The sequence below is a fragment of the Hyperolius riggenbachi genome, chromosome 6, assembly GCF_040937935.1.
Source record: "Hyperolius riggenbachi isolate aHypRig1 chromosome 6, aHypRig1.pri, whole genome shotgun sequence".
Lineage (NCBI taxonomy): Eukaryota > Metazoa > Chordata > Amphibia > Anura > Hyperoliidae > Hyperolius > Hyperolius riggenbachi.
Genome location: NC_090651.1, coordinates 232009313 through 232022531, shown reverse-complemented (window position 1 = coordinate 232022531; position 13219 = coordinate 232009313). Strand labels below are relative to the sequence as shown.

The 13219-nt window shown below is 43.1% G+C and overlaps 1 protein-coding gene across 3 annotated transcripts in view; it reads left to right on the top strand.

Annotated features, from left to right (window-relative positions):
* The window catches only part of NPHP4 (nephrocystin 4), a 486557-nt gene that overhangs the window by 95728 nt on the left and 377610 nt on the right, over positions 1 to 13219 (top strand). For all 3 annotated transcript variants that reach the window (XM_068240494.1, XM_068240492.1, XM_068240493.1), the window contains one exon: positions 12244 to 12413. In XM_068240494.1, the coding sequence (XP_068096595.1) occupies positions 12244 to 12413 (170 nt within the window). The remainder of the gene's footprint in view (positions 1 to 12243; positions 12414 to 13219) is intronic.

Genomic DNA, 13219 nt, shown 5'->3' with positions numbered 1-13219 from the left:
CAGGTTTGCAGTTTGGAGGGGGTTGATTATATTTGATGTTGAAAGCGTATTTAGCTTTGTGCAGAAGAAAGAGATGAGATTCTCGCCACGTTTTACTTATGATAGTGCTTTTATATATACTCAGGCCATCTAGAATTTTGTCTGTAAGTTGAGGATGGGAAAAATATTTTGTCCATTGTTGAAACGCCAAAGAACTATATTTTTTAGAATTGAGGTCTTGTAGGCCTCTATGTAGATAGGATAGGGAATGTCTCTCGGTTCCTGGCTGAAGGAAGCGATCAAATGGAGTTAACATTGATATTGTAGACACAGAGCTCAGATGCTTATGAGTATAGGAACGTATTTGTCCATACATCAGAAAGTCCGATTTCGGTATATTCCAATATCTATTCAACTCTAGGAATGTCCACCAGCGGTTTTCCCTAATATTGAGTAGTTGACCTAAGGATTTGATACCTCTGGCTTCCCATCGAAGAAAGGCATTATGCTGCATCCCCGGTGAGAAGTCAGGTGTACCCCATAGGGGTAAGTATTTGGAAATTCTCCATGGGAGTTTAAACAATTTACGTAGTTCCTTCCAGGTAACTATCGTGTCTCTGATCACTGTGTTGTGTTTTAGTCTGAGGCGGAGATTGGAGCATGAGGAGTGTAATAACCTGGGAAGAGTCCAGGGTTCGGCTAGGGAGCTTTCGAGGTCGTAGTTGGAAAATTCCGAGGTATGGGACACCCAGTCTCGGATATGACGTGTCATACATGCTAAGTTATAAAGCCTTATGTTGGGAAGGTTTAGCCCACCCATATCTTTGGGCATTTGTAGTTTGTGGAGGGCAATCCTGGGTTTTTTATTTCTCCACAGGAAACTGGTGATCTCTTTGTTGAGTATTGTAATGTCTTTGTGTTTTAGTAAAAACGGGAGGGTCTGCATGGGGTATAGTAACTTACCGAAAGTGATCATTTTAATTAAAGCGCTACGTCCTGTGACGTTTAGGGGAAGGTTGTGCCAGGAACGCATTTGGGAGATCAGCTTAGGGATGAGAGAAGAGATATTTAATTGATATAGGGAGTGTGGATCTCTATTTAATTGAATACCAAGGTATGTGATTGGCCCTTTAGTTATATGTACTCCTAATGGGTTAGATGAGGGGAAATAGGCTTTAGATGAGAGGTAAAGTAATTCACTTTTAGATTGATTTATCTTAAATCCTGACTCTTTTCCCACTTCTGATATTATCTGGAGTATATTTGGGACTTGCGTGGTGGGGTCGGTTAGGAAAATAAGGATATCGTCCGCAAAGAGTGTTTGGGATACCCTAGTCTCTCCTACTTTGAAATCTGGTATGATAGAGTCTATTAGTCTAGTGAGGGGTTCAAGAGCGATGTTGAAAAGTAAGGGCGAAAGGGGGCACCCTTGTCTGGTGCCTCGTTGCAGTGGTAAGGGATCCGAGATGAAACCTGGGGTATAGATACGAGCTTTTGGTGTGGCATACATTAATTTAAAAAGTTTGAGAAACTCTCCCGAAAATCCCATTTTATCAAGAGTGAGATTAAGCCAGTCCCAATTAACTGCATCAAATGCTTTCTGTGCATCAAGAAGCAATATGGCTGCATTTTGGTGGGTTATGGGGTAGGCTTTTACTTGCTCCATAATCACTAGAAGTTTGCGGATGTTGGAAATTGCTGATCTATCTCTAATGAATCCTACTTGGTTGGTGTGAATGAGTTTAGGCATGAAGGTGGCTAGTCGATCTGACATGAGCTTAGTAAGAATTTTGAGGTCCTGGTTTATGAGAGAGATGGGGCGATAGGACTCGGGCAGGGAGGGATCTGTGTTTTTTTATGAATTAGTTTAATGTATGTTTCATTGCCTGAAGGAATGAATTTTTTCCCGGATAGTATATCATTATAAAGGGTTTCCATTGTGGGGGATATCTGTGTCTTAAGAATTTTATAAAATTCATAGGATAGGCCATCTGGTCCTGGGGCTTTATTATTTGCTAGGTTGGTGATGGTTGCCGTTATTTCTTGGACTGTGACTGGAGCATTTAGTAGTGCTAGTTCTTCTGTGTCGAGTTTAGGTAGGGTTATATTGTTGAGGATATGGGCACTGTTTGTCTTATTACATGTTGATGGGGATGTATATAAGTTTGCATAGTATTGCTTAAAGATGTTATTTATTTCTTTAGGGTGACTCCTTGGGGTGCCTGAGTCGTCCTGTAGTGCTGAGATAGGGGAGGGGTCAAATCCCCCTTTAGCTATTATTGCTAGCAGTCTTCCGGCTTTGTTGCCATACTTAAAGTATTGCAATTTTTTGTATGGTTGTGTATATATTTCTCTCATTTTGAACCATTGGTTTGTTTGGGATTTAATTTTGAGCCACTGTGCTCTATTTTGAGTGGAAGGTGTGCTTTTATAGGAGCGATAGGTTTCTCTGGACATTTGTACATATTTGTTAAATTCTTGATTTGCCTTTTTCTTTTTCGTTGATGTGTATGCTAGAATATGGCCTCTCAGCACTGCTTTGGCCGCATCCCAAAATAATTGGGGTGTGTCCATATGCTTCTTGTTATCATGATAATATTCTAGCCACCAGTTTTGGAGTAGCAGGTGGAATTCTTCATCAGCATATAATTGAGTAGGAAATCTCCAGAGAATATCACTGCCCCTAGGGATTTGTTTGGTAAATATAGCTATTGAGGGTGAGTGATCTGAGATGAGAAGGTCAGATATAGATGCGTCTGTTAGCCTATGAATTAATGAAGGAGTAACAAATAAATAGTCTATCCTTGAGAATGATGAATGTGGGTGGGAATAAAATGTATACTCTCGATCGTAAGGGTGAAGATATCGCCAAGTATCATGTAAAGAAAGAGTTTCAACCATCTCTGCCAGTGGTGTGACAGAGGCTGGGGAGGGGGTTTTCCTTGTTTTTGTATAGGTTTTATCTTCCATCACATGCATAATATCATTAAAGTCACCCCCTATTATTAAATTGGAGTGCAGGTGTTGCGATATAATAGGGAGCAGCTTCTGAAAGAAATCTTTTTTGCTCTCATTTGGCCCATATATATTGAAAATCACTACTGTGTCACCGGGTAGCGTGATGCGTACAGCTGAACATCTGCCCTGAGTATCGCAGTATATTGAGTCTGCTTGGCACTGTAAATGTTTACTTATTAAAATGAGAACTCCTCCTTTTTTATTTTGAGTAGGTGATCCCACACAATCAGCTACCCATTTTTTTTCATGTAATTAAGTTCATTCGCCTTTAAATGAGTCTCTTGAAGCAAGGCAACATCTGCGTCAAGAGATTTAAGATGACGTAGGATTTGGGCTCTTTTAATTGGGGACCTAAGTCCTTTTATATTCCAAGATATCACTTTCATTATTGATTTATTTAGGTGTATATATAATCCAGTCGGCGTTCAGCTATAGGCACCAGGCCAATCTTATATTGAGATGCAGTTCTAATGCGGGAGACATGTATGCAATCTTTGTATTTTATATTTAGGAGTAACCCCTGAGAGAGCAAAGACCAAAACCCCATTTTATAAAAGAACATTATCAAGCAGGTGCATAGAAACATAATAAACATGGTGATATTTGTGGATACGGCTGGTAGTAGCTTCAGCCGTTGGTGAAAAAAACAGGTAGAATTAAAAGTCAGTAATAATAAAATGAGAATGCGTGTAATAATAGCAAGAACAGTATTCACATATAGGACTTCGCTTCTTCCCTGCGTCCACTAGGCATCTTAGCTTCCAAAGCAGTATGGTAACCATGGCAGATAATATAGTAGATAAGTAAAGAAAAAAAAGGGAGTGAAAATACAAAGGAGAATACTGCCCTGATGTCCGGTATACGATGCAAGTAAGTTCGTTCACTCTGGGTCTTTATGAGGAGACTTGGATGGCGAGCGGTTCTGTGGAAGAGCAGTTTTCCGTGAAGAAGAAGGATTCAAATGGTTAGCCATCAGGTACTTGTCTGCATACTTGGCGCGTTTGAAAAAGTGAGTTTGACCGTCTTCTTCAGTGATTCTGAGCACTGCAGGATATAGGAGAGAAAATTTGATCTTTTTTAGTGCCAGAAACGAGCACGCCTTGGTAAAAGATTGTCTCTTCTCGGTCACTTCCAAGGAATAGTCATTGAATAAGCGGATTCTGGATTCCATATAGGATAGAGGAGAATTGCCAGCCTTGAATGCACGCAATATTTTAGCCTTGGCCCCATAATCTAAGTATCTGTGAGGATCCGCTCGGCTTTTTGACCACTGTTCAGGTCTGCATTCTGCAGGTCTCTGGAAGAGAGACCTTTTGTCAGTTTTGCAGCTTGCTGCTGCTGAGGAATTTGCATGCGTTGGTCATGCAAATTTCCTAGCCACATCCTCTGGAGGTTTGTACTATAAATACCATGTGATATCACAGACCTGGGCTGGTCATAAGGGTTTGTCCTGTGAAACACTCCTGGAGTGTCAGCCTTGCTCATTGTTTGAAGATTAGCCTAGAGTAATTCCTGGGACATGTTCCCTAGTGCAGTTAGGATTGCATATCTGTTTTGTTTGTCTGTTGCGATTGTCCTGTCCCAGCGGTGGTCGACAGGAAGTCGTTCTGATCTTTGTTCTTGGAGTATAGCTGGAGCAGCGGTTGCTACCAGCTATCTCATCTGATCTGTCTTGTCTGCTACGAACGCTTGCTGGAGGCTCGGTGAGGTAACCGTTAAGCAAGCGCTCGCGTCCTCTGTTTCATGTTTGTCTGTCGGTGGTTAGTTAGGCGTGCTTGTCTCTGTTGTGCTTAACACGTGGAGACCGCGCAGAAAACGCGTTCGCTGTTGCGAATGAGTGCGTTGTTCGCGTTTAGTTAGCGTTTGTTATTTTCCTTATCTTCTTATTGTATTATTTGCTGTGCCTTTGCTACTCTCGTGCTTTGCCTTGCTGTAGCCTTGTGTCACCTCTGGCAATCGCCTCTCTCGCGATTGCGTTCCTACTTCATATCTGCTGTTGTGTATGCACTGTCGCGGGTTGGCGACTAGATTGGTGCACACACATACCCTCTGTCGCTTTGCTCTCTCTCTTTCAGGGCTATCTTGCCCTGCGTTTCTTCCCTTCGTACAATTCCTGTCTGGCGTCTGTGACAGGGCAGAGGATCTGTTCCTCTGCACTCCACAGCTCCACCTGCCGACAGGAATTTCCCTCTACAGGTGCATTGCACCTTTTGCTGGGTTCCCTCAAATTATACGCTTGTGGAGGATTTCCGCAATGTCAGCGCACGTCTTGTGCGCTGATCACGGAGATAATTCCACAATCGTTACAGTATCGTGCCATCACTACTCTTGGAGGGAGTCTCGAGGTAGAATTTGCGAGGAGGTCTAATTCTATGTGCTCTCTCGATTTTAAATTCTCCTGTCAGCTTTAGCAGCTGGGGCAGATTTGTTTCGCAAAACTCGATCAGCGTGTCAGGACCACTTGTTTCAGGGAGGCCTACTATCCGTATGTTGTTCCGCCTCGACCTGTTCTCTAGGTCCTCGATCCTGCTGTGAAATGTTCTATTTTGCCTGGTAATGAAGTCTATAGTATGGAACGCTTTATCTAGGTCATCTTCGCACTGTGTAATGCGCTGTTCAGCTTCATCCAGTCTAGCGGAGTGAGCGTGCAGTTTTTGGTTTATGCCTGTGAGGGCCTTAGATATGGCCGCTTCCACGGCGGATTGGAGTTCTGGCGCTAGGATTTTCATAACCTCTTGTGCCATGTTTTTGTAATTTATGTGGGGAGATGCACCCTTACCATCTTCCGATGGGGCGTCTGATTCTTCATCCCATTCTGGTTGTGATGAGCGGTCATCGGATCTCAGGCCGCGCTTCCGCGAGGCAGGCGCCATCTTGTCTCTGGAGCGAGTGTCGGCTTGTTCGTGATCCGTGCGGGCAGGTCGTGTCAGGTAACGTTCCATTATGAGCCTACTTTGGTGGGCGATAGTGTGAGCCGCTCGGGGATGTAAGTGCCGGGCGATTTGGAGAGGTTTTCCCCCTGTAGTGGGTCAGGCTTGTCGGAGCTCCGCTCTCGTCCTCCCTACATGCAGGCGCCGGAACTGGAAGTCTTCTATGCCTTTTTTAAAATAAAGGTGTAAAACAAAATTAGAGATAAATGTGATGGTGTGAAATTTATCTTTTCGCCACTAGATGGTGCTAGAAACACTACCCTGGTTAACCAGAAAGTGTTTAATTTTAATTTTTTTTTTCTGTTTTGCTACGTAATTATGAATGGACATGGTCCCTGATTAGGTTCATGTCCTTTAATTCCAGGCACTGCGATTGGTTCGGGGAACCCTCAGTTCCCTTCCCCAATCGCCGAGACGGAAAAGCCGCCTGGTAAGAGCAGGGTCGTGCGCACCCACCGCTAGAACACTGAACGCCTATACGCGTCCAGTTAGAATCAGAATCAATCAGAATCTATTTATTTTCGCCAAGTAAGTTTGCACCTACAAGGAATTTGTCTTGGCAGTTTGCTTAACAAACACAAACAAAAACAATACAAGGACAGACAGTGTGAATATTACAAGTTAAGGACATTATAAGTATAGTGGCAGTAAGCAATGTGAGAATTGTTTATTTACAGTTCTGTGCTGATTACTATCAAGTCCTAGCAGCTCTAACGTGGTTCAGCATTAAGTATGGCTACCGCTTGAGGAAAAAAGCTGTTCCTGTGTCTGGAGGTTTTGGTAGCGATTGACCGGAATCTTACTCCTGAAGGCATGTGCTGGAAGATGGAGTGAGCTGGGTCAGAGGCCATTTTGGTTGCTCTCTTTTTGCACCTGCTAGCGTAAAGATCCTGCAGGGAAGGTAAGCTACAGCCAATTATCCTTTCCGCTGATCGGATGATGCGCTGCAGCCTCCCCTTTTCTAATGCTGAGCAGGAGCCGAACCATACAGTCATAAATAATGTTATGGTGGATTCGATGATTGCAGTGTAGAACTGCACCATTAGATTTTGAGGTAGGCCAAACTTTTTCAGCTGCCGTAGATGGTACATTCTCTGTTGCGCTTTCTTGACAATAGTGGCAGTGTTGTTGGCCCATTTTAAGTCGTTTGAGATCATGGACCCAAGAAACTTGAATGACTCTACCTGGGTTAGAGCATTAACAAGTTAGACTTGAGTGTGGACAACTATAGTTGTCCAGATAGACTGAAGTGGTTAAAACTCCATGAAAATGCTCAAAATTATTTTGATAGTGCTTTTTCACCAACTTTTAGGTACTTTTTCAATTGTAAAAAGTGTAAAAGTTATTTTAAAGAGAATATGAAAATTATCTCCTAGGAGATAACTAAGGAGAAAAAAGTTACCTGGATTTGGGCCCCTGTCTTGAGGGATAAATGTGCACTTTATGGTTTATTTTTGGATACATCTCATGGCTGTGGAGGACATTTTAGGATCCACATTGATTGGATACAATTATTGTACATACGATTTTTTGCCAATATATGCACATACGGTATGTATGTACAAGTTTTTAGGCATGCTTCACATTATTACACATCATGCGCACATGACAGAGGAGTCTTTTCCCAATCAGGGAATTTTAGAATATTTTTTAAAGTTTGAAAAAAAAAAATATACTGCAACGCTGTTGGATTTGAACTTTGTTCAGTATCCCTTATGCTTTTGTATTTTGAATGTAGCTAATCTTGTCAGATTTTTGTCAGAAACATTTGATCTGCATGCTTGTTCAGGTTCTATGGCTAAAAGTATTTGAGGCAGCGAATCAGGAGGGCTGCCAGGCAACTTGCATTGTTTAAAAGGAAATAAACATGGCAGCCTCCGTATTTCTCTTACTTCAGGTGTCAGGTAAATACAGTTTGTGTCGTAGGGGGTTGACAATGTAGGCTTGTTTTAGCTTGCAAGTTAAGCCATCATCAAATATAAGATGACAAATGTGGCTGGATCAGGCAATAATCTAATTTGGAAATAGCCAGCAACCACATGACCAATATTTGGAGGAAATATCTGGATGCTTGATATCATGCTTAAATATTATTGTTCATCCTGAGATAAGCCATTAGCATTTGCTGCTGGCTCTCAACTGCTAATTCCCCCTTCCTCTCTTCCAATGCTAGCTAAATGCTTGGCTGGGTGTTTATCTTACTGTCCTAGCCTGCCAGTGGCACCCCATTGAGGGTTGTCACATGCCTGTATGTCTGACCACCTTCTGTTCTGCATAGCAAGCTGTAAAATGTAAATCGCATACAATTCTACATTTTCATTGCCCCTTTGAAATGAAGATAAGCTCGGGAATTTGTTTAATTTGCTGCTATAGTGTTTGTAATTACTGTTTATAGTGTTTTTCTTAAAAAGCCTTATGACATTTTCATTATTTTGGGGGAACTTCTTGGCCTGGTGTTTGAGGCTGCTATGCCCTCTGTTGTGCTTATTTACTTATACGCAAGTTCAGGCTTGGTTACTTGCCCAGCAATGAAAGGTACAAATAAGGACAAAAGTGGGCTTTGCAATCAAATGTGGATTTGGAACCAGTGGACAGGTCCTCTTTAAAAACACAGACTTTTCCCATATTGTTTTCTTTATGAAAGCAGTAGTCAGCATTGAGCTCCTCAGTGAATCATTCAAGGAAGTGGCCTGCTTGGTTTATGCTAAGATGGCTTTAAAATGAGCTGGAATGAATTCCGCTTCGGGCCACTCATATTTCCAATATTTCCAAATGTCAGGAGTTATTTGTTATACATGCTCATTTTTTTTCTCCTAAATGAATGCATAATGTTTAAGAGGCCGATATCTATCATTTGAGTCATCCACAAAGTCACATTTTCACATCTACGCTGGATCAAAATAGGACCGCCTGCTCTCGCTATACATCTTCTGCATGCTTAAAGTGATTTTTAATGAAGCAAGTTATCTGCTTATTCTGGAACAGGAGGGTGGGGGGCTGGTGTTAGAAGAGAAAAATAAGAAACTGAAAATGAAAACTGAAGACAAAATCTTTCTCTGCCTTTATTCTCCCTTTCTCTGTTTCTCTTTGTCTGGCTTTCTTTAGCTATGTACCGTACATGCATAGTATCAGGAGACATTTTAGGAACAATGATAATACTAACACATTGCATGGCAGCCTATGGGGTGACTGAATGGCTGATATTGTGGTGAAATCACTCTCACATTGTGATGTCATGAACATGGTCCTGACAGTTTGCTGTCTGTGAACCTTGTTGCGTTGTGGGAAAAAATGGCTTTTTCCAACTGCCAAGCAAGCAGTATCTCCCTCTGTACATAGAACTCTCAGTAACTCTGTGCATAGAACTCTCAGTAACGAACATTACGTACAGATTACCTTGCAGGACTTAGAGACTCTGAAGCGAGATTGAGGGCCCGTTTCCACTGTTGCGACGCGATTTCGCCGGCATCCCGACGCTTGTAAAAACGCATGCGGATGCGTTTCCGCATGCGTTTTTACCCGCGATTTCCCGTGCGATTTCGCATGGCAGGGTGCCATGCGAAATTAACCATGACTCTGCCAGGGCAAAATAACATTAAAAAGGTGCGAAATCGCACGCGAATCGCGGGTAAAAACGCATGTAAAAAACGCATGCGTTTTTCCTTCTAAATACATTAGCGGCGATTCGCATGGATTCCCGACGCAGGCGAATTCTGTGGGTCCCGTCGTGCAGATTTGGCCCGCCGCCAAATCGCTCCCGCACGCCGCACATATGGAAACATCTCCGGCCACTTCAATGTACCAAGCGAATCCGCATGTCGGCGCCGCATGCGGATTCGCTATGGTGGAAACGAGCCCTGAATCAATGATTTTAACTTGTATTAATGTTAAGCACTATAGCTAGTGCTAAAACGCCGATATCCCACGGCAAAATGAGGGGTTTATACCCCCAAATCCCCTCTACAAAATCCACGACTTTATTGGTTGTGGATTTTGCTGCTCATGGAGGCAGAGCTATGAGCTGCAGCTCTGCCTCCATGCGTGTCAATCTGCCGGCAGATCTCCGCCTCTCCCCGCCCCTCTCAGTGAAGGAAGACTGAGAGGGGCGGGGAGAGGCGGCGATCAGCGGGGATTGACACGCGAAGAGGCAGAGCTACAGCCATTAGCTCTGCCTCAATCAGGAAGCGCTCCCCGCAGTTTGCAGAGGGGCTTTGGGGGTTATAAACCCCTTGTTTTGCTGCGGGATAGTGGCGTTTTAGCACTAGCTATAGTGCTTAACATTAATACAAGTTAAAATAATTTGTTTAATCTCGCTTCTGACTCTCTTTAAAGAGGAACCCCAGTGTGCCCAGTATATGTAGTCAGGGGGTATATGTGCCCAGCATATGTAGGCAGGGGTATATGTCCCAGTATATGTAGGCAGGTGTATATGTCCCCATTGTAAAATCTTTCCTCTCCCTGATTTACATTTAGACATTTAGCACATGGTGACATTTTTACTACTGGCAGGTAATGTCACTAAAAGGAGATGCTGCTTGCTTTTTTGGCAGTTGGAAACAGCTGTTATTTGCCACAGTGTGATGTCAGGACCTCACAGCTGTGAGATGCTGGCATCACACTGTGAGAGGGTTTTCACCCCAAAATCAGCCATACAGAGCCCCTTGATGATCTGTTTGAGAGAAGGAATGGATTTCTCATAGGAAAGGGGGTATCAGCTACTGATTGGGATGAAGTGCAATTCTTGGTTATGGTTTCTCATTATATAGAAGCAAATATATCGGCGCCAAGGGACAATGGAACCGCCGCTGAGAAGAACAATGTCCAAAAGTTCAGAAGTCAGGCATACATCAAAGGTCAGCGCAGGTTTAGAAAGTCATTATATGTAGGGAATGGTAAATTCTTCACCACAATATATCAAATGCTCAGAGGTAGATATCCGCCAAACATCAAAACTAGAAAAGGCTTACCAGCTCCCAACAACCCACATTATAAGGTTGTAAAATGGCTCAGGTCACAGATAACGTCCAGGGAACATCAGACGTCGTGAAGATCCAGTGGACATCCGTATGGAGGTAAAGTTTCAGGAATTTATATAGGAAAACAAAAACGGCAATATCTAAGCGTAACCCGTTTATTTAGATAAAATTTCTTTAAAAGGCAGTAGATATAAAAACAATAACTCACAAACGGGGCCCATAAACAGGGAACCCCGGAAGATTAGCGCGCATGTAATTCTCCCCTGATGACGCAAGACTGCGAAACCGGTCGGGAAGGTAACAGGCGGCACCATTGTCTATTGATCTACGATTGACCATTACATGCGCGCTAATCTTCCGGGGTTCCCTGTAATAAGCAATTTTATTTATTATGTTATTTTCACTACACTTTCTCTTTAACGTGGATCTGAGCTCAGAAGTTCCTCTCTGCTCTAAAAGATTAGGGACAGTATGAAAACAACCAGGGAAAAAAATACCTTTGTTATGATGCACAGAAATAATAAAAAAAAAGCCCTAAAAGTTACTGGATACATTTTCAGGAGCAAAGGTAGGTTTAAAGCATGTCTTTCTTGTACAGCTAACTAAGGTGCTGTGAGTCATGCCTACTGATTACACACGTGTTACACTCAACTGTACCTAAATAGATACAGCTCAGTGCACCTGATTTCTACAGCATTTCTATGTGGAATGAACACTTTTCAGTTTGTTCTTTGCTAGTTTTGGAAGTCATGCAAAGAACAAACTCTTTAAAGTGGCACTTAAGTCAAATAAAAAAAAAATGAGTTTTACTCACCTGGGGCTTCCCTCAGCCGCCTGCAGCTGATCGGTGCCCACGTTGAGTCGCTCCGATCCTCCTGGACCCGCCGGCGGCCAGCCAACAGGCTGGGAACGCGATTGATTCTTCGCGTTCCCAGCCACAATAGCACCCCCTATACTGCTATTGCGGCCTTCCTTGCCGCAATAGCAGCATAGAGGGCGCTATTGTGGCTGGGAACACGAAGAATCACTCGTGTTCCCAGCCTGTCGGCAGCTGACGGCGAAATCGGAAGTGGCCGTCGGCGGGTCCAGGAGGATCAGAGCGACTCTACGTGGGCACCGATCAGCTGCAGGGGGCTGAGGGAAGCCCCAGGTGAGTAAAGCTCATTTTTTTATTTGACTTAAGGTTCACTTTAAGTTTTGGAAGTCTTTTAGCTTGTTGATTATTTGCATTTGTTATTATAACATTCATTTTGTATTGTATATATTGTATTGTATATTTGGTTAAAAATTTTTCTTTTGTGCACTCCTATCTTGCAATTTGTTTGTTCTCTATTTTACAGGCCATCTACTTTCACACAACCTTAAATGATCCTAATGTTGTCATTGTGGCCGAAGTCATCGTCCTATCCAAAAAGCAAGATGGAAGCAAGCAGGAGTTGTCTTGTGGCTTTGGGCTTATGCGCTTATTTAATAGCCAGTCAGATGAAGAAACCTCCTCTCAGAATAAACGGTAATGCTAGCTCCTCTAGTACCAAATGGTGTTTTGTGTTGTTTTTAAAGGAAACTTGAAGTGAGAGATGTATGGAGGCTGCCATATTTTTTTCAGTTTAAACAATATCAGTTGCCTGCCAGTCCTGCTGATGCCTTTTGCTGCAGTAGTGTCTGAATCACACACCAGAAACCAGCATGCAGTTAATCTTGTTAGATTTTTGTCAGAAACGTCTGATCGGCATGTTTGTTCAGGATCTGTGGCTAAAAGTATTAGAGGCAGAAGATCAGCAGGAGTGCTAGGCAGCTGGCATTGTTTAAAAGGAAATCATGATGGCAGCCTCCATATCCTTCCCTTTTTTAAAGGGATACTTAAGCCTGATTTTTAAAAAAAATCAGTTTTACTTACCAGGGGCTTCTACCAGCCCCCTGCAGCAATCCCGTGCCCTTTCAGTCACTCACAGATCCTCCTGTCCCCTACTGCCAGCTAGTTTCGTTTTCGCCAATAGGCCCAACAAGCCTGGCCATGCGTCTCCTTTTTCGCATTTCCATCCGCAATAGCGTCTTGCACAGGACACTATTAAGGCCGGAAATGCAAAGAAGGCTACGCGTGGCCAGGCCTGTTGGGCCTGTGGGCAAAATGAAACTAGCTGGTGGTGAGGGACAGGAGGATCCGTGACTGCAAGAGCACATGATGGTTGCAGGGGGCTGGTAGAAGCCCAGGTAAGTAAAACTGATTTTTTTTTTTACACAGGCTTAAGGATCCCTTTAAATACCTTCTTTATTTCTTTATAAAGCTATTTCTGTGGTCTACTCTTCAGCCCAAGC